This window comes from Microcebus murinus, chromosome 2 (genome assembly GCF_040939455.1).
Source record: "Microcebus murinus isolate Inina chromosome 2, M.murinus_Inina_mat1.0, whole genome shotgun sequence".
Lineage (NCBI taxonomy): Eukaryota > Metazoa > Chordata > Mammalia > Primates > Cheirogaleidae > Microcebus > Microcebus murinus.
The window spans coordinates 65,120,150-65,141,661 of NC_134105.1; the positions used below are offsets into that span (position 1 = coordinate 65,120,150).

Consider the following 21,512-nt stretch of genomic DNA (forward strand, 5'->3'; position numbering starts at 1 on the left):
TTAAGAGGAATTGTACTGATGGAAACTAATTTTTTTCAGTTTTAAAATCTTACCAGGGAAATGTGTAAATATGGAAACCTACATTGTCAAAAAGTTTTGCAGGAAAAATTATCTATTATTTTTAGTGTACTTTGAAAATTTCTAATTGGTCATTTACATAATCCCATGATCCCATAAGCTTTTATTTAAAAGAAAATTATTGACTATATTTAGTATATTAATATAATTTCATATTTTATAATGCATTAAATGAAAGTTTTAAATTATTTGAAATATTTTAAATTATAATTGTATTTGTAGATACTATTAAAATCTAAGTATTTTATTTTATTTTATTTTTTTTTGAGACAGAGTCTCGCTTTGTTGCCCAGGCTAGAGTGAGTGCCATGGCATCAGCCTAGCTCACAGCAACCTCAAACTTCCTGGGCTCAAGCAATCCTGCTGCCTCAGCCTCCTGAGTAGCTGGGACTACAGGCATGCGCCACCATGCCTGGCTCATTTTTTCTATATATATTGGCCAATTAATTTCTTTCTATTTATGGTAGAGACAGGGTCTCGCTCTTGCGCGGGGTGGTTTCGAATTCCTGACCTTGAGCAATCCGCCCGCCTTGGCCTCCCAGAGTGCTAGGATTACAGGCATGAGCCACTGCGCCCGGCCAAAATCTAAGTATTTTAATGAAAAACATTATCAAAAAATTATTCTACTGGTTTTGAGTTGCAGGATTTGTTTCCCCTGTAACTGTGAATGACCTTTCTACTTTCTCAGTCTTAAAATGAGAAGACTTAGTGGTTTTTAAAACTCTTATTTGAGAAGTTATTTGACTTCTACAAATGATGAAAATAATAAGGTATCTTATGCCAAAGAGTTAAACTTCCTGAAAAAGTAGTCATTTTTGTTTTCTGTCATAAATTGACACTCTATAATATTTAATTAAGCATTTAATTAAAAAATAGTCCTTCTTAGGAAAAAAGGACTCGAAAAATCTCTGTTTTAGTATTTCTCTGAATTAGTTTCCAGTTTTAAAAAATTAAGTTTCTGTTTCACACTTGAGTTTCTGAATTCCATCCATTTTCTTTATTCTTTCACTATTCATATGCATCACTTCCCACAAGTGAGTTTATTCATTCATGCCTCCTTCCCTTCCTATCTCCATCCTATTTACCTAACTTCCTTCCTTCCTGTCAAAAAAACGTTTATTATGTGCTAGCTCTTTGTCAGGCATCGTGCAAGGGTTATACTCACTGGTAAAGTAGCACTCCCCGAAGTTACAGATGTGAAAGCCATAAGGTCTTTTTTCAGTTATCTTACAATCTTTTGAAAATACTTCAGATATTTGTGATAGTGGTAAACACATTGTACTATGGACAGAAATGGCACTGTATCCCTGGAGTGGGATGAACTTTTAGAGAAGGAGCCAATTAGATAGTCAAGTGATGGACCTGGACTGAGTCTTGGAGAAGGAATAGTAGTTGGCCAAGAGTCAAGTGGCAGAGGGGTTGTACCCAGAAGGAACTGCATAAATATGCCAAGAAGGGTATAGAGGTGAAGTTAGGCTTCCTGTGGTCCAAGAACGTAAAATCGAATTATCATAATATTTAAAAAAGGAAACCAGGAAGTAAATAAAGGATGGTCAGTCTTAAGTTTAGATATGTTTGCTATAAGAGAAATCCATTAAAAATATTAATATTTTCCAGAAAGTTGGTTAGTTTATTGTACATTCTATGTACTAATCCCTAGGATATTACAATACTCATCAAAATCAAGGTCAAACAATGACCAAAAGCCATGGTCCATAGGAACACGTACTCTCTTCATTACATTAATTTGTTTTTTGTGCACTTGTCTTATTTCTGTATCTTCTGCATCACTGTATTACTTGCAGTGCCAGCCTCAGTACCTTTAACAGATTATGCATCGAGGAAAATTTTTTGGCTTAGTTTGAAGAGACTTATGTTGAAGAAAGATAAATATTAAAAATTGAAATAAAAGATATTTTGAAAATAGTTTAAAAGCTTAAGATAACCCCGTAACAACTCCCATACAAATGATACAGGTCATCCAAAAGATAATGGCCATAGGAATCTGTGGAGGGGGAGGTTTTTTCCAGTTCGAGGCAGTCAGGTTGGCTTTTTGGCCACAGGTGGTTTTTAAACTGTATCAAGTCTATGTTGAATTTTCTTAGGTGGAAAGGGGAGAAATGCTTTCTATGTGGATTAAAAATCTTGAAGAAAAGTGAGTTTGAGAGCAAAATGATTATTTAGAATTACTGAGCAAACAAGTTTGATAAAAGCAGAGGTTGAATTAAGCATTTTTGAAGTTAGATCTGTTTGGGCTCTATCTCTAGCTTTGCTTTTTTAATGCCCCCCCCTTTTTTTTACTTATTGAATTTACCATCCCCCTTTTCTAGCCCCCAATATCAATTTTCTTATTAAAATAGAGATAATAGATTTGTTGGGGTACATTAGAGTGAGATAATAGTATATGTATTTATGGGGAAAAAAACAGCAGTTCTGAGATGTGCTTTTGTCAAGGCATAACCCCAGATGTCTTCTTCTTACATGTAAAGTCATTTTTAGGGTTGGTTTAGTCCTATGCATTTTTATGAGTTAGAGTTAAATTAGGAATAATAATCTAATAGAGGTTGGTTTTTTGAAGAAGTTTAGAGAGAAAGGCCTGGGCAGAGGGAATGAAAAGAATGGGAACCCTTTGGTATGATAGGGGGGCACATTTGTTATTTGTGGCAAATGTATCTTGCTCTTTTTCTGTGAACCTATATCTTGCTCTTGCTCTGTAATCCTATCTTGTCCTTCCTCAATAAACTTCATTTCACGCTTGGGGGGTAAAAAAAGAATGGGAAGGAGATTGAGATATTCCAGGATATCAATCAATACAACAGTGAATGTATATATCATTTTAAAATGAAGTACTTTGTATTGACAGAGCTACATTTTACCCAGACTTAAGATGAATAATGTTTCAGACAATTTTTGGTTTTAAAAACTATTTGAAATGGGGTTAAATTTCATTTGTGTGCGTGTGTATACATACATACATATATATATATTTATATACATGCATATATATTTAGTAAGCTTGGTTCAGAGAAAATCTGTTATTAGTAGATGTGATTTTTTTCTTTTACCATTTCAAACTAATGTATTTCTTTGTTATTGTAAGTTAGCAATTGAAGGATATATGTATAATTCATGGCAAATCAGTATATTGGTCTAGAAGGTTTTTCAGGAGACTAATAATGGAGTAGAGGCTTCTTTAATACATATGACTATATAAAACATTATTAATGTTAACAGATGTTGCACTTTAATCCCCTAGAATGATTGTTTGGTACCAGCAGGAGATTTATTAAGCCTGAATTGTGTGAAATTGTGTGTGCATAAGCTGCTACTTAGATTGTAAAAATGCTATTGAAAACTGTTAAAAAGTTTTAGCTATAATTGGCAGAGAAGTATTAACTGTGCTAAAAGAAGTATGTGTGTATGGTTGGCCCGTGCGCCTTAACCTTTTTATCATTTATCTTCTTGTATTAATGTCACTGAATTATTAATTCATGAGCCAGGGTGGGAAGGGTGAAGGCACCATTTAAATGTGTGGCAAATTTATCCTTATCGCTAGAGACATGAAAAAAAGTCATTTTGTGTTATCTGTAAAATGGAAAGGACATTTTAAAATTTCATTTACAGTAATCCACTTCACTTCCAGTAAAACACCTAGATTATTACTACCATAATATAATGCTCTTATTAAAAATTTGTAACCTTCTCCACTCTTTTGTCTTACATATATAATATTGATAGAAAAGCTTAGCCTTCATTTATTTTAATGTGATACCTATTAATTGTAGCTTAAAATGTTATTCTTAGGAATGATATGTTATAGTTTGACTATTAAATTTTAAGAAATGTTATTTATAGAAAATGAAAATACTGTAATAGTAGCAAAGTATTTTGATTGAGAGGAGTCTGCAAATAGAGAATTAGAAAGCTCTAAAATACTTTTCTTCTAAAAGCAAATGTGTACATTTATTGCAAATTCATAATTATTTGGAATAATATTGGTGATTTTGGCCTTGTAAAATTTTTAGCTTTATAGAAGAAAGTCAGCAAATTAGAATTTAGCAGTTTCCTGTTGAATACATTGTGGAACTGGGGCATATCCCATATTTCATGCGGGTGAGTAGCAGTGGTGACAGAAATTTCAGGAGTTAGAAGCCACTTTTACTAACAGCTATTTGAAACCATCACACTAATGGGAGAATACCTCAGGGGTCTTGTCCAAACCTCATTACTTTTCAGTCTCCCATTACTTACTGTTTTGGTTGGTTTTATATTCTCTCATGCCAAACAAAGTAGTAAGATAAGTTACTACGGTAATGCCCTTTGTTTTCCTTTCTGGACTATCTCCCCTTTCTGGACTATCTGTGAGCTGTACATATGGCTGTGTTACACACACACTGGAACACTAATTTGTTTCGGCCAGTAAATAATGTTACTTTATTTTTCTCATTCTAGCATGGTTAATTTACCTTAACATTTAACATTTAAGCATTAACATTAACATTTACATTTAAATTAATTTGTTAAAATAATATACTAAAGATGGTTTGATAATTTTGGCAGATATTGATGGTTCTTAGTTCATTACTTGACTAAACTGTGTCTCGTTATCTTGGTCTTGTGCTTGTTCATCTATGTTAAGGATTGACAAACTATGGCTAGCTGTCTGTTTTGTAAGTTAAGTTTTGTTGGCACATAGCTGTGGTCATTTATGTCTCTGGTACCTTTCATACTGCAACACCAGAGTGTGTAGTTGTGACAAAGGCTGTTTGGCTCTTTAAAGCCTAAAATATTTACTGTCTTTTATAGAAAAAATTACATGACCCCTGATCTAATATCTCTTGTATCAGTCTACATAATAGGTTGGTTCTAGTCTTTCCAAATATGATTCAATGTAATTGATAAGCTTGAGATTTGAGGAATCAGTAGTTATTATCACTAGTAGTTACTCTTTTTAAGTGGTAGCAACAATAAGTGATTTTTTTTCTTCGAAGTTTTCTGAATCAAAACATTTTTTAAAATTGTTAAAATATTATCAAAAAACATTAGTTTTTTACCAAGTGAGGGAGTCTTAGAAAGTAATTCAAGCTTCTAGTCAGTTTTTCTCTGCTTTTTGTAACCTATTTTTTTAATTTAACGTCACTGCTTTATTACTAGTTTAATATTCTTTGAGATTTAATAGAGGTTATAAAATTGTAAAGTTGGAAAAACCTTTTCTAAAAAACCATATACTTCCCCCACTCTGAGTAGTTAAGAAACACTGAAACATAAAACTTGACAAATTTTAATTTTTAATGAACTAAAATTTTGGTTTTGGATTTTTTTTGTATTTAACAATTATACAAAATGACTAAGTCTGTTACTATTTCTTAATCGTTGTGTCTGTGACTATTTCTCTTACCTTCCTGTCTAAATCTCCGAATACTCTTTCAAGAAATCAGCCATACCAAAGACACAGAATCTCAGCCTGATACCCGAAGCCAAAGAACCTGTTTTGTTCATTCACTTAGGCTGCAACTTTATCTTTAATGCTGTTAATTAAGTTAATTATTCAGACATAATTGGAGATATTCCTTTAATCTGCAGCTCAAGAAAATCCTGTTATTTTGAGTTTTACTCGTGGACACAGAAATAGCATAGAACATACAGTTTAATGGGGACTAACCCCAGCTAAGGCACAAGAACTTGTGCTTTCATGAAGTCCCTGATGTCATTTTGAATTTTGATTATCTATTGTTTTTTCAGGAAGACAAAGTGTGAAATACGTGAGTTGCATGTCTCAGATTATTATAGTGTGCCTGCCAATATAATAATTTGTGAGTAGATTTCCAAAAAGTGACTTTATGAAATAGCTACATTTTTATGTAATTTTTAAAATGTGAATTAGAATGACTGCTGAGACATATTTTGATAGAAGAGGCCTTAGTTAAACATATTACAGAAACCCCTAAATATCTTCCTTGAGATTACTTAAAGTGGAATCGGGACCATAAGTTTGTAATTGGGAAAATTGGGAAGATAACGGAATTGTAGATTTATCATCTATTCCTACCCTCTTAAATAGTTGCTGAACTTGAGACCTGATGCTTGTGAATTATCCCAGCCCTCATATTGGCAGGTTAAGCCAGGATTCTACAGTGTGCTATTGATTCTGTCTTGGCCTCTTTTCATTAAGATGACATTGGTTGATCTGGGTACATGTCTTGAGAAAATACAGATCCAGAAACTACTTTTATTCCTCTTATCATTATTTTGGTATAAAATACATTTATTACTATTAAGTTTTTGGAAGTTTAGTAGTTATTATTTAATGAATATATTTGATCGTAGTCATTTTCTTGTATGTTTAATTCTCCTTGGAAGATTATTAACTACTTGAAGGTGGCACTATATCTTAATCTGTTTTATTAATACCTTTATAGGACATAAAACAGGACCAATTAATATATAAGGTAAAAAAAATGGATAACACTCATTTCAGCAGCCAGCATCAGAAATATCTAGGAAACTAGATATTCATTTACTTGAATTATCATATATGCAATTATGGTACTAATATGATCTACTTTATTTTCAAAATAAGATGTAAATTTAGATAACACTATAGGCATATTTTTCAAATGAATTGTATCATTTATTGATTACAAAAGGCAATGTGCTATACTTTTAACAATTTTCTTCAGCTTTGTTACTGTGTATTCTTTATAGTTAATTTTTCATATTTGTTTTTTAAGATCATTTGACATATTTTACTCAGATTACCTCATCACATCTAAGAAACTGATGGTGATATAGATAATCTAATATATGGCAGATCCTGGGTCATTATTATTTCATTTAGTGGTTGTATATATAGACCAAGAGGGAATTTGAATATTGATTCAGGGAATGGCTAGTAACAATGATTTATGAACAAAGGATCCAGTGCAGTGAGCCAAATATAGGATTGTATTTTACGACCCACATTGAATTTTTTCTTTCATATTTGCCTGAACAATGATTAGTCCATAATCTCATAGATGTTAACAATAAAACATTCTTTCCGTGACTACTACTAAGATGCATTGCTAGTTGTTTTGGAGGAAATATTTATATGTTTATTTTTCCAACTTATTATAAACAACTTCTCAGGTAGTTTGGTTGGTAAGATTTATCAGTCTAGAATAATTTGGTAATTTATAACATAATTTAGGCATTTTAAATAGCATTTTAAATGAGTAAAATTAAGATAGCTCAACTGGAAATACTAAAAATTAAGTTAATATTTAGCTATTATTACCTAAGGGATGTTAGTTTTGCTTATATAAACATTTTGGAAATCAACTCATTATTCTTTTGGTATTTCATCACTTGCATAATCCCAATGTGATTTTATTCTATTTCCATGTTTTATTCTAAAGGAAAATATAGTCAAACATAAACTTAAGTTTTGCCTGATCCACTTAATTAGTGTCAATAGTGATTTTAGAACATGGGCTTATTTTCTAGCCCCGCTATTTACTTGTTGTCCTTGAGCAGGTTTTTTCATTTTAATATAAAATGGAGATAATGTATATTTCTCAAGCTCATGAAAATTACATGAAATAGAAATTATCTATCTAGTTTAGCTATAATTTTGGGAGAACCTACTTATGTGCCAGGTAATCTATGACTGGGTTACTTTGAGCTAGAATGTAATCTCCCTGACCCTGAAGATGAGGAATTTCTCAGTACTACAGGATATAATAGGTGCTCAGTAAATATTTGTGAATGAATAATTTGTTGATAATGGAAAGAATGGCTTTCTAGTTAGCTTTGATTGGGATCCAAGGTCTACTGCTTACTAGTTGAGTCGTTTTGGTTGACTTTACCTCTCTGAGTCTCAGATTTCTGACCTTTATAAGTTAAATTTGGCATCTTTATAAGGATTTCTAACGTGTCTAATACAGTGTTCCACACATAGTAGGCACTCAGAAAATATTTCTAGTCATGGTGCCCATAATTTGTGTTCGGCTCTAAAAATTGCATGGGAATTCTAGATTGTTACAAAGTTAAGGGGAAATACAATGTCTTTTAAAATTGGACAGGACTGCAATTTAAAAATAACTGCCTTTACCCCAAATGGAGAAAACGCTAATTTCTGTCTTGTAAGCATACTATAATTTTTTATAATAATAAATACAAGTTATTTTAAACTAATAGATTTATGCGTTTGTTTTTTTTTGTTTGTTTGTTTTTTGTCAGACGGTGAAGGTTTCACCTTTTCATGATAAGTAATGTACTAGTTTGGACTGGGCATGTAGCCTCATTTTTTTCTTTTGAAACTTGATTTGTAAGTTTATGTTCAATCGTAAAATGTCTCTACATTGGTTTGAAAATGGCAGCTATTTTGTTTTTATTATTTCAACTGGATGGATTTTAATGAAGAGAATGGCAGACTGCCCCGAACTGTTCCTCTGGTGTCCACAGCCATGAGCCTCTTCTGCATACTCAGCATGACTCCTAGATATTATAACAGATAGCAGAAGTAATTTACTAGGATCACCCTGAACTTTTCTTTCTGCTGCTTCTTTAAGCCTTCTCAGGAGAATTTATTTTTTCACAATGAAGAAGTTTCAGTAAAGGGTAAGACCAATGACGAATATTAAAGGGGACTTTAGTATGAATAGCTTAAGGACTCTAGACTTGATACCAGTGTCCACAGAAACGTGATGGAGAAAGAGGGTGGTGATTAATAGTTGCTCATGTAGTTTTAAAATCTCTATCAGCCTTGCCAGCCCCAATCCTATCCTTGCAAAAGAAAGAAAATAAACTCAAACCCAAAAGAATGCTGAATGTCTATAGTTAAGAAAGCTTTTTTGATTATTGATAGCCAGCGTTTACTTAGCTGACTTACTGAAGAAAACCTCCCAGGGGTGTCAGTGTTTTCTCTGATGTTAACAAGAAGGGGAGATCTAGCCAGTAAAGATCACACATAAAATATTTCTGAAAAGTGAATACCCTGATGGAGGTTCAACAAAGTAAAATGAAACTGTAATTTATTTTTCATTTTCTAAGTCTCTGCATGGGGCAAAATGGAGTTAGTACCATCCTTTTTTGTGTGTTTATCTGTTTTGATAAAATACAGAAAAACAGCTTTCTTTTATTAGTAAATTCTGTCCTATAATGATTGTAATTTTATAGTGCAAATCAGATCAGAACGACTGATTTCGTAAAGCTCTCTTTAGTTTTCATTTAGAGTTCAGATATATTTAGTGCATAGAATTTTAGGCTTACCCAAAGCGTTAATGTTTCATTTTACACAGCATTAGTGCATAATAACAAGGATGGGTGACTTTGATTGGTCTCAGACTTAGATGGCTCTTTTCTTTCCCTGTTCTCCTTGTGCTTGTAGTTGTTTTGGATTTGATATCCAGTGTTTGCACTAGTTCAGTGTCCATGAATAGAAATAAATGATAAGCTTTAGATAGGAATCTTTATGGTGGCTTTACTCTTAATAGAGTATCAACCTTAGTTAAGTAGTTTTAGAAGTTTTTGGTTTTATTATGTTTTATTAATTTGAAACATGCTATATTCTACTTCTTTCAATGATGCTTATTAGCAAATGGGTTTGATTTTTTCTATGTTTGCTAAATTAGCATCATCACATAGTAAAACTAAATGTGATTTCCTGGTAATGTAAGATAAATATGTGACTTAAAACTGGTTATTGGTGTTTTCCTCTTAAATAATTTTGCTGACAGTTTAAGGCATGGGATATTTAATGCAGCTAATAAATATAAGCATGTTACTGTCTGAAAGACTACAGCTGACTGTACATTGTAAGTAGTGTATAAAACATTGAGGGCTGTTGGGATTATAAACAGTGCTGAAGCATATTCCTGGAAGTCATTGTTCAGCTTTGCAAGGTTTGGTAGTAATGGTGCATTAATTGACTTTTTACATGACAGAGTAACAGGATACTTAGATCTAAAAAAAAATCATGAAAGAGGTTTGGTAGACAATGGCTTGTGGTTTATAGGAACAAGATTAGGATGAAAATGTTTAATCTTGCTACTTGAAGGGTAAGAAAAATAGGTAGAATAAGTTGTACATTAGAAGTAGTTTGGAGTTTTTAAAATCATAATCATTTATAGTTTAAGTAGAAATGTGCTTTTTCTGTTTTTACTAAGCATTGAACTGTTACATAGCATTTTCAAGCATTATCTAATACCTCTACACTCCTAGTTCCTCCCCTACTCTGAAGTTCTTGCAAAAAGATTTTCTTAAAATCTAAAGAAATCCAGGTTACTAATGTAGTGAGTCACTTAAATAATCTTTTCTGTTTGTTGAAAGGAAAATTAATAGTACTTTTCTGGTTTTGTTACTTGTTTTTGTTTTGCTTTATGAAATGCTGTTACTGAGCTTCCTTCTGCAGATAGTTACAGTGTTTGAAGGACAAATATATTAGCTGCATCTATGCCAATGAGTGTCCTTTGGCTCCAGTTTGATTTAGGAGCAGTGCTTTCTTGGGATTAGTTTCATCATATTTGATTATTTATTCATTCTATTCTTAGCTGATTGGGGCTTGCTAAGTATTTCAATTTTCATTAACATTTGTTTAATGGAGAGTTGTTTTAAATTTGGATCACGGCAGTAAAATCTTCTTAGTTTTCAAAATTCCACTTAAAGTTTGAGCTTTTTGAAATAATTTTAGTTGATGGGAGAGTGATTAGGTACAGGTTGTAGAATAAGAAAAACAAATTTGTTATTCTTTTTACTTATTGCATGGGCAGTTTGACTTAAGCTTTATTTGCATGATTTTATACATTCCAGAGCCTATTTCTATTAGTCAGAAACAGTCATTTACACTAAGTCTCATAATTGATTGGTGTGTACTTTTTAAATTGAGTTTCATATTCTCAAACCTTAAGAATACACTGAATTTTTAGTGTATAAAAATCTGTTCTTGAAGTATTTTTGTCCTGGCCAAAGACCACAACAGAGATCTTGGTTGTGTGGTTTCCTCCTCCTTTTCCCCTCACTACCAGAGGTTTTCCTGTCTTGGCAGCTGTTTCCTACAAGGCAGTCATCGGTCGCTGATTTCTTCCTTCCCTTTCTTCCCACAAACAAGGACTCTTTGATATAGCTGACGACTGAAGACTGATCTTGGATCACTTTAAGAAACTGGAAATGTGTTCAAGAGTGTGCATGTGGGCAAGCTGCCTGTAGGCATTAGCTCATTGAAATGAAAGTACCAATTACAACTAAAACTTGGACAGACAAAATTCCTTGCTTCAATGTGGAGCAATCCAAAGGCTGACAAGTTTATTTGTAGCAGTAATGCACCTCATCCACACATTTAAATTATTCTAATTACTTGATCAGATCATTAAACTGTAGGATATATGAACTTGTTCATTGATTACATAGCCTTTTGGATGTGACAGGCCATGAAATTATCTGACTTTTCTTTATGCTTTATAGAATAAATTTCAGTTTTAAGGCAGGTAGTTTGCCACACCAGTTGTAAACTGCAGGTTTACCTTTGTTTTTGTTAATTTTGAAGAATCTGGGAGCTCAGAGTGAAAAATGAACAGAGCCAGCCATCTAGTTCTGCAGGGATGTGTGCCATGTGTCTCCATCAGATCAATTTTTGATGTTTCATTCTTCTTTTTGTATTTTTGGCATTCAGAAGAGGAACTTGCTCTTTCCTTTGTTTCTTTGGACAGAGAAGCATCTGAGGTGTTTTCTGAACTGCGTAATACCAATAGTGTCACCCCTCTCTCCATCATAATATCTAAATGTTTTCAGAGTTTTCAGAGAAAGCTAAAACTTGGGGTGGATTATGGATCATGGAGGGTTATATAGGAAAGCAGTTGTATCTGTGAAACTATGGGTGTGATAAAACAAACTTCTTATTACAGAAATACCTTGCTGGTTTTGCATGTGATTTTTATGGATCTTTATATTTAAACATTAGATAATTTCAGATTAACTTTTTCATTCTTTTTGGTGTGTTTGTTGATAAAGCAAGATAGTATCGTTTTAGTGCAAGTGTTACAAACCATTTATTATTTAACTATTTTCCCATTGAAGTTACATTGTAGCGAACTGATAATGGTATATAGTGAGTTAATAGGATCTCATGTGATACATGAAGCATGTAGTAAATGTTAAATAGGTCAGATAATGTGAGAGAACTCAAAGTTATCAAGAAAATTGTTTTCTAAATTTTCTTTATGCTTTGACAACATCTAAGTTATAATAAGTTTGTTTCATCTCAGTTATATATATGTCAGAATTGGGGGAGAGGAGTCTCTTCCCTGCTCCACTATATAAAATTCTTTAGTTGCAGCAGATTAAGGGTGGCAAGAAAACTTGGTAAGACTATTACTTAGAAGAAAATAATAGGAAACTATTGTGTAAGATGTCCCTTTAAAGGAAGAATTTGTAATTTCTTTACCCTCAGAGGCTAGACCAGGAAGCTAGATATATTAGAGAACTGCCTTAATTTTATATATATTGTAAGGCTAATATTTATTCTGTAACTCCTCAGGCAACCCTAGAAAGAAGTTAAACAATTAGGACCCAGCAAATGACCGCATCTTAGAGTCCTAGGAACTGAGAAATGCTTAGATTAAGTCACAATCCTGAAGTTTTTGTATACTTTCCAGTTTAGAGAACTGGATCTTTAAGGGCTAGTCAAAATTAGCCTGGACTCTGGTATTGTATTTTTCGCCACCCCCTCCCCTAGTTTAAAAAAAAATGGTGATGCAGCTTTGGAGATACAGTTATCATGGTCTTTGGGTTTTTATTTGGGTCCAGTGGACTCAAGGATGTAGGTTTGATCTAAGAAGTTATACCTTGCTGTAAGCAAAACCAGTATATGAAATATAAAATTTTAAAATGAAATAGTTATGAAATAATCACTTTATTAAACTGTTCCCACTATGAGTAACCAACAGTCAGAAATAGCAATTTGTTTTGTGATATTTAGGAATGTGCCATTTTCAGAATGCCTTTTGTTGTATAAATGAAAATACACTCATGTTAATAATTATACAACTTTGTATAGAAAAATAAACTCCTTACATCTCTAATCTATCTGGCAAGGTAGCTGGATAAATTAATAGATGTTATTGCTGTTACCATCAGTAGAAACAAAACCAGAAAAAGTATATGTATTTATAAAATTTTTAAAGCTAGTACTTTGAAAAGAAAATTAGTATGTGTCATAGACAGATGTATTATTCTAGGATAACATTCTAAGTTTTTCATGCTTTTCTAAAAAAAAATCATTAGGTATTTATGTGACTCTACTATGAATGTATATGTTATGGTTACCTATAAATGCTTTTTGGGCTTTCACTGTTTTCAGAATGTAAGGCTCAGATATCCAGTATATAGGAGCAGCTTCCATATTGGCTATAGAATCAAAATATATTTTATACTCAGCAGTGGGAAGTGGGGAGAGAGAGAGTTCTTGTTGTTATTTTTGCTTTTTTTCCCCCAATGTGGAAGGACCATGAAGTAAATGATGGATTTGTTTGTTTTTCAGATATGAAGATCAATGATGCAGACTGCTGGTTTCGATGAGGCTGGGCATTTATAACTAGATTCATTAAGGAATACAAAGAAAATATTTAAAGGGATCAATAATGGTGTCTTCTGGTTGCAGAATGCGAAGTCTGTGGTTTATCATTATAATCAGCTTCTTACCGAATACAGAAGGTAAGATGCAGTTTAAATTTTGTTTTTAAATCCAGGAGAACTTGAACTATGTGGTCTTCTTTATGTGCAAGTGGCTAAGATATTATTTTAAAAATAGATGTCATAAAGATTTCCTGAATGTCAAACTCTTTTTTGGTGATTGATTATTTTCATTACATAGCTATATAGTAGAGAAAGTGCTAGATGTGTGAATTTGTATTTTACATAAATTTATAAAATATAACCATTCTAAACAACCCTAAGGGAACTAAATGAAAGCTTTGTTTTGGTATATATTTTACATTTGTTGATTACATTTATTCCAGTAAAGTTGAAATATTTTGTGGCAGCTCTTTTATTATACTTTGTCTTTAATTTTGTCTGCTTCTTAAGTATGGTCATAGTTCTAGTTCTAAAACTATTAAATTGAAATTTTTAATATGTATATTTTTATTTATTTTTATTTTAGAATATTATGAGGGTACAAAAATTTGGGTTACATATAATGCCTTTGTCTCACCCAAGCCAGGTCTATAAGCTTGCCACTACCCCCACACAGTGCCTTTCCCCCATTAGTTGTGTTTTTTAGAAAAACTTTTTTTGTTTTTTGCTTATTTTTTTGAGACAAGGTCTTGCTCTGTCACCAAGGCTGAGGTACAGTGGCCTCATGATAGCTCACTATAGCCTCAAACTCTTGGGCTCAAGAGACCCTCCTACCTCAGCCTCCCAAGTAGCTGGGACTACAGGCATGTGCTGCCATGCTTAGCTAATTTTCTATTTTTTGTAGAGTTGGGATGTCCCTCTTGTTTAGGCTGAGAAAAAAAATTTTTTATAGTGCTTCTTTTTTATGTTGTCTGTTATCTCTAACTATATATCTATCTATACATATTCTTTATAATGTGAAAATTTGCAGAAATATAGTAACTATTTTCCTGTACTTAAAGAGGTATAGAACTTGTTAAAGCACTCTTGCTTTAACAACTTTTTAAATCTAAAAATAGTAGTGAGTATATTTTTCAAGACAGACCTGATTTTTAAAGAAATAAACACACTTTTGAGACCTAATGAAATAATTGGAACCATCATTTCTTAACTACTGTGTAGATTTTCTGGTATCCATTATTTCCTTAGTCTTAAATATTATTTCCATATGAAAGCAACAGCTATAGAGATGCTTTTTAGAGCTAGAAGTTAATATGGAACTAAGATGTATAAATTTTATAGGTAGTTGATAGTGGTGGTTATGTTATTCAGCATGAAAATACATTAATCTTGTAAAATTTGTAAAGAATACAAAATCTCTGAGAAATTCATGTAAAATATAATGGATTTTTAAAAATTCCAATGAAATATTCATGAAAAATATTTTAGAATTTAAAAAGTGGTTTTATATATACTTTTAAGTGATCCCTTTTATACCTTAATAAAATGATATTTTATTTTATGAAGAAAAAGGCTTCCTGTTAACTAAAAGATAGAAGCTTATTATTCCATTGTCTTTGTTGTAAGCTTCAAATGTTAACATTTTTATTTTGCCAAAAGAATTTTACTTGAATTGCTGTTTCTAAATTTATGTTTCATCAATTTCTCCTTGTCTTTCCTGTTCCCTGCATTCAATATATTTATGTAACTTAAAAATATAATTTAAATAAATAATAAATTTGGAAATATTTACAATAAGAATTTCTCTTTTCAGAAAGTAGATAATGTTTACTTGGACTTAAGTCACCCTTGAAAGTTACAAATGGATTAATATTTTCAGATGACATTGTTCTTTGCTTTAGAACTAAAAATACATCAAATCTAACATTAAAATGTAATATATCTGAATGAATAATACTGACATCATAAACACTAAACAGGAACTATGTTTAATAATATAAATCTCTGGCTTAGATGGTTATGAAAATCTTGTGTATAGTCTATTATTTTGTATCTGGTTTTTGGGGAAAAACTAACTGGATTCCTGCTGTTATATTAGAATGTTTTTATACATTTAAAAAAGATTCCAGGTGTGGACCAATGGCTCATTAGTCCACATAATGAAAAAATTTCCAATCAAGATAGAGACCACTTTGCTGGCACAGTAGCTTAACTCAGCAGGGGGCTAGCAAACAGAGACTTTTTCAGGAGATACTGCAGCTTTATTTTTCGTGTCAGCTACCAGGTCAGGATTCATATCTGCTCTTAAAAGAAATTTCATTTTTGGCGCATCAGGCCAGGGGGTGTTGCTTTTGAAGCAAATCCCTCCTATGGGTAAAAAGAACCTGGGACAAACCCACACTGCTAGCTATAAGAGTATACACAGTTAATGCACACTGTTAGAACATTGATCCAGCATCACATGGGTTTGTCTTAAAAAAGTTTTACATGACATAATAGTCTTTTATTGCCAAAAAGCAGATAACGCTCTGAACACCTATAGAGAAAACCAATCAAAGTTAGGTATGAAGGCATAGGAAGGAAGATATAAACTAACCATTCAACCATTAAGTTTCTTTGCGGCCCTTACATGATTGTTACCTTTTAAAATCTTATAGAGAAATGAGTTGTTTTTTCTTTTGTTTTGTTTTTTTTTTAAATGAGTTCCTAGGTTCTTGCAAACAAACTCAGATAAGTTTTCTTAGGTGGTTGTCTCCCTCTTTTCTCATTTATTGAGTAAACTGAGCCCGGTACTTAGGATTCAAAATTGCATAAAGCGAAATTCTTAATCTTGAGGAGCCTCATGGTCTTTTGCAGGCACTGAAACCTCAAATACCTATTGATACCAAGCAGGTAAAGGAAGTTGAGGGCAGCAGAACAGTCTTGAGGTCTGCAACAGTAAGGTGCTTGACAGGAGAACCCATGATCACCATTCCACTATTTGGTCTGGTTTTCTCAGTCTTCTGACCTTTCAGTATAAATCAGATGTTAAGATTTTTAAGATGTTAAGATTTTAATGGCAACTAATTGAGATTTAAAAAAAAAAAACAAAAACAAAAAACAAAACTAGCCCATGTATTGTAGAATAGCCATGGGTCTTACCTCCCTTTTTAGAGCTTTCTTTTCTCCTGTTTACAGTTGTGTTTTACCTTGGTATATGATTTTAAAGGCTTAACATAATTTTGGATTTGCTTTACATCTGTTCATATGAGAGGTAAACTTCCAAATTTGTAAGAAGGGCTTATTCTGTGTTCAGACAACATTATAAATATGTCATATTTTGTGTGCATATTAAAGAGCAAATCACTAAGCATTTTTTGTTTTAACGTGATCAAAGCTAATTATATAAGGATTTGATTGGTAAAATTACCTTCCGTCTGTTTGTTTCTATCTCAATGAATCAGTTTTTAAGAATCAAATCTTACCCATTAAAATGTACTTGTTTTTGTGAAACAGGAAGTGTTTTATATATTTACATCTCTCCTCTCTTGTGTGTTTTTTCAAATTGTTTAGTATTCCCTAATAAAATGATTTTATAGAGAGCAAAGTTTCAAAATATTTGGTAAATTTTTCTTATAATTGATTTTATTTCTAGAGAACTAACCTCAGACTCTCCAAAATTCAGTTTTGTTGAGAAACTGATGTGCTTTGAGTCTTTTGACCAATTTTTGTAAGCATAGTAATCCACTGTGGAATCATGTATCAGTAAGTAGGAAAGCAAATTGAATTTTTGTGTCCTAGAGAATTAAATTATACTATATAATGGAGCCTTGGCAAGCATAAGTCAGACATACGAAGGCTTGCTCAAGTGACAAGTTACAAATAATAGCAGTTCTTCAGCAAAATTGGTAATATGGATTTCAGGTTGAATTCTTTATGCAGTGAGTATGTAATTAGGTTTCATTAGTCAGAATTTTAGTTAATTAACTCAAATTACACTGTTGCTTATTCTTATTTCAAAGGAAAATGTTATATCATGTATAAATGCCAGGTATGCCAGATATGCTCTTGCATATTTACTTTCCAAAAATCAAGACAACTTTAGAACATAGCTGTAGAAATAATATCTTACCAGTTTTTACTTTACTTTTAAATCCTCTCAGCACATTTTATAATGATTTTTGAGTAAATGTTATTCACTGAAAAATGATATGTGTCTGTAGTTTATTTTTATTATCTGGGTAAAAGAAAAAGCATCTAGGGGTTAAATATGAATTAGAATAATCTCTTTTTAGCATATGAATATTTCCTTCAGAATGGTCTGAATTCGGTGGAAGGAATAGTAATTTTATTCTCCAAGGTTAAAATTCAGAAGGATTAAAATAATGCAGACTACTATATTCATTCTTTCTTTTTTCTTTCATTCTGTCATTTACATACACATTTTATATGTGTACATATATATGTACATATACATATGCATGTGCACACATATGCACGTACACAAAATATGTCAATTTCATAAGGGCAAGGATTTTTTTGTTGTTGTTAATTGATGTATTCAAAGTGCCTAGAACAATGCCTTGTTTATAGTAAGCACTCAATCTATATCCATCACATTAATGGAATAAATCTTTAAGGAGGCTCAAAGTCTTAATAGCAAGGGAGAGGCAATCACCAGTTGCAATAACAGGTTGACAAATGTCATGTGATAATATTCACAGAGTTATTGGAATGTGAAGTAGTTGAGTAGGTGGATGTATATCAGCAAAGTCTTCCAGCTGGAAGTGATGGTGATGCTTGGGCTTTGTCTTTATGTAAACTGAATAAGCTAGGTAAAGCTGTGGTGAAATGGTAGAGGGAAAAAACCAATCTATGGAGAGAGAACAGCACGGATGTGGAATAGAGTATTGTAGTGGTTCTCAAACTTTAGATGCAGTAGAATCACCTGGAAGTTCTGAGGTGCAACATAGTCTTTAGCATTTCTGACAAATTCTGGGGTGATGTTGAGCATCACACTTGAAGAGCCACTGTGGTATATACTATTTGTGTGTGGGGATGGTCGAGGTGAGGGTAGGGGTGCATGGGTATAGATAGACTATCTATAACTTTTTAAAAAGTATTTTTGAAAAAATAATGATGGTATGTGATTCAGAATTTAGTAACCTGTTGTTTCCTGGGAGTTAGTGTCTGTACCTTTGCCGGTTGGTCTCCTGATTAGGCTCCTTGGGAATAATTTTAGTCTTCAAAAAAAGAATTTTTTTTTCTTTTACTCTTTTTCAACAGTGTACTGAGGAAAAAAATTATGAAAAATTCGTATCAGATTGGGACAACAGCATATTTTCTGTTAGGGATAAATGCTATGTTTAGTAGAGCTCTAAAATTCTTGCTTCAGTTTGTCTCTTTTCATTGTTTTACCCTTCTTTTTGTTGTTGGGAATAACAACATGACTATTGCTATGATAATAACATGATAATAGTCATGATAATAACATGACTATTGCTGTGATAACACTGAACTAACTTACTGTAGGAACTTTAGATTTTCCAGTCTAGCAAAATTGACTATTTTTGTTCATTTCAGTATTTTTGATTTGTTGAAGTCTAGGAGGTAAATTTGCAGCAAGGTACATGAGGATTTGGCTGTGTGACTCCTATTAAACTTAATGGGAGTCACAACTGCCATTAAATTAATGGAAATTGTTTATCTGTGCTCGCTCCATAGCAAATGTAACATTTTTTAAATCCACAAATTGTGTAAATTAACATCCATTCAAAACAATGCATTAGTTTCTTTTTTTAAAGATTTTATTTATATTTTAGGGTGGATCAGTGTGATTTTACCCCTTAAGAAAGTACATAATTATTGTTCTTTGGACACTTTAAATATTCTTTATTGTGTTATGTGGGCGTAATGTGATTTTGATTATACCAGCTTTCTTCTCCATAGGTAGTGATGTAATCCATTTTAAAAAAGACAAATATTAATGCCATTTACAAATTGTATCACGTTGCTTCTTTGTCTTATGAAAACCAAATGCCTTATAGTATTGCTATGAGGATTCAAAGAGTAAATTTGGTCTGAATGTGACTCAAAGTTGGAAAAAATAAAACTATGCTAAATAGGATACGCTGGCATTTTTTTAAAAGTTAATTTGAATTATACGTTGGCTATTTTGTATGCCAGCATTTAGTGTCAAAATATGCCATGTTTATTTAATAAATGAGGATAAAGTTAAGTGCTTGGCTGATTTTTTGTTTTTTTTCCTTCCAACTTTTCCTCTCACTTTCTACTCTGTTCCATTCTCTTTTGCTCCTATCCCAGTAGTAGGAACGGTTCAGTCATCCACAATCTCTGTTAATTGACCAGTAGTAGATCTATTGCTGATGGGGACTCACACCAGTCACCCAGCAGACCTCGTTGACATTCTATTGCTTGCTATTTAATTTTTACAAACCTCCATTTCCTGACAGAAAAGACCATATCAAATATTTATAAATAAATTTGATACTATGAAGTACTTTGCTAAAAGAGGTTATTAGCCTGTCTGTGCTAAATATTAGAAATACTGATTTTACATGCATATTAGGCATTTATCACAGTTATTGTTACATTTTGAAAGACTCAATAATAGTATGTTAAAGGTAGATTAATTAAAAGCACGAGAGGCATTTAAAGCACCTTAATTTTGTGGAACTGTAATTCTGTTAATTACTCATTACTCATTAATTTCTGTTTTGATCAAGCTCTTCATTTTTTGCATTAATATGCTTTTTCATTCTTTTTATATATTACATATTTAGGTTGTGGTTAGAGAATAAGAGAAGTGATTGAACACATCTGAGTATTAATATAGAACCTAGTGTGTCTCGAAAAACTTATCTGCCATATTACTAAGGATGTGTCTTACTGAAACATATGCTCGGTACCCTATGGTACTCTTTATTTTCTTTTCACCTCCTCTGCATGACAAAGAATGACATATGACAGCCATGCAGGCTACATGTATTAGACATCACTGTGGATTAGTGAATATCTCATGGCATCTTTCAACCCTGTTCCTGAACTCCTTTTGTCAACTTGACAGAAGTGATTCCAGGAGAATACCTAGTCTCAGCCTTGGGATCTCTTGGCTAAAATGTAAAGCTGAGAAGGGAATTCCGTATCAGCACTTCAGGAAGCAAAAACAACATTTATAATCTCTTCTTATCAGCATGGGACTCTCCTGAGTTTGACTTTTATGTCTGCCATAATTCTTGCTTTGAGTGCTTATTTTTTCTTAATGGTGTTTTTTTCTTCTGATTTTAAATGTAATACATCTTCATGAGAAAAGACAGAAAATTAAAAAATTAAGATAAAATTTTTAAATTGTTCATAATTCTGACTGTGATATAACCATAGCACGTTTCATTTTTGTTTTTTTCCCCTAATACACTTATATATATATATATACTCTTATAATCAGATTTTTTACATTCTTTTATCATAAGCTATATTATTATGCCATTATATGTTTCGATAATACTGGATTGAAACAGCTGCATTGTAATTTATCATTTATATATCAAAAAATTACTTACGTTTTTCCTTTACCTGTCAGCCATCTATACTTGATTTCTTTCAGGTATAAGTAAGATAAATACCTATATAATTTTTTCCTTCACATCTGATTATTTCCTGAGGCTAGAATGCTAGAATTCTGACTATTGTACCAGAAATGTAGACATCTTTCAAACAGGCTTTTCTGAAAGGTTGTATCAATGTTCACATTGATTACCAGTGTGTGAGAGTATCAATCTCTATGTACTTTACCAGCACACACTTTTAAATTTTAAAAAGAATTTCACACTTTGGTATGTGAAAACGAGTATCTGATTAGAAATTAACACATTAACTGCCATGTA

General features: G+C 32.2%; 1 protein-coding gene across 26 annotated transcripts in view; it reads left to right on the plus strand.

Annotated features, from left to right (window-relative positions):
- The window catches only part of ADGRL2 (adhesion G protein-coupled receptor L2), a 632,947-nt gene that overhangs the window by 457,789 nt on the left and 153,646 nt on the right, over window positions 1–21,512 (plus strand). For all 26 annotated transcript variants that reach the window (XM_075999599.1, XM_075999596.1, XM_075999609.1 and 23 more), the window contains one exon: window positions 13,595–13,767. In XM_075999599.1, coding sequence (XP_075855714.1) covers window positions 13,695–13,767 — 73 coding nt within the window. In that variant the 5' untranslated portion in view covers window positions 13,595–13,694. The remainder of the gene's footprint in view (window positions 1–13,594; window positions 13,768–21,512) is intronic.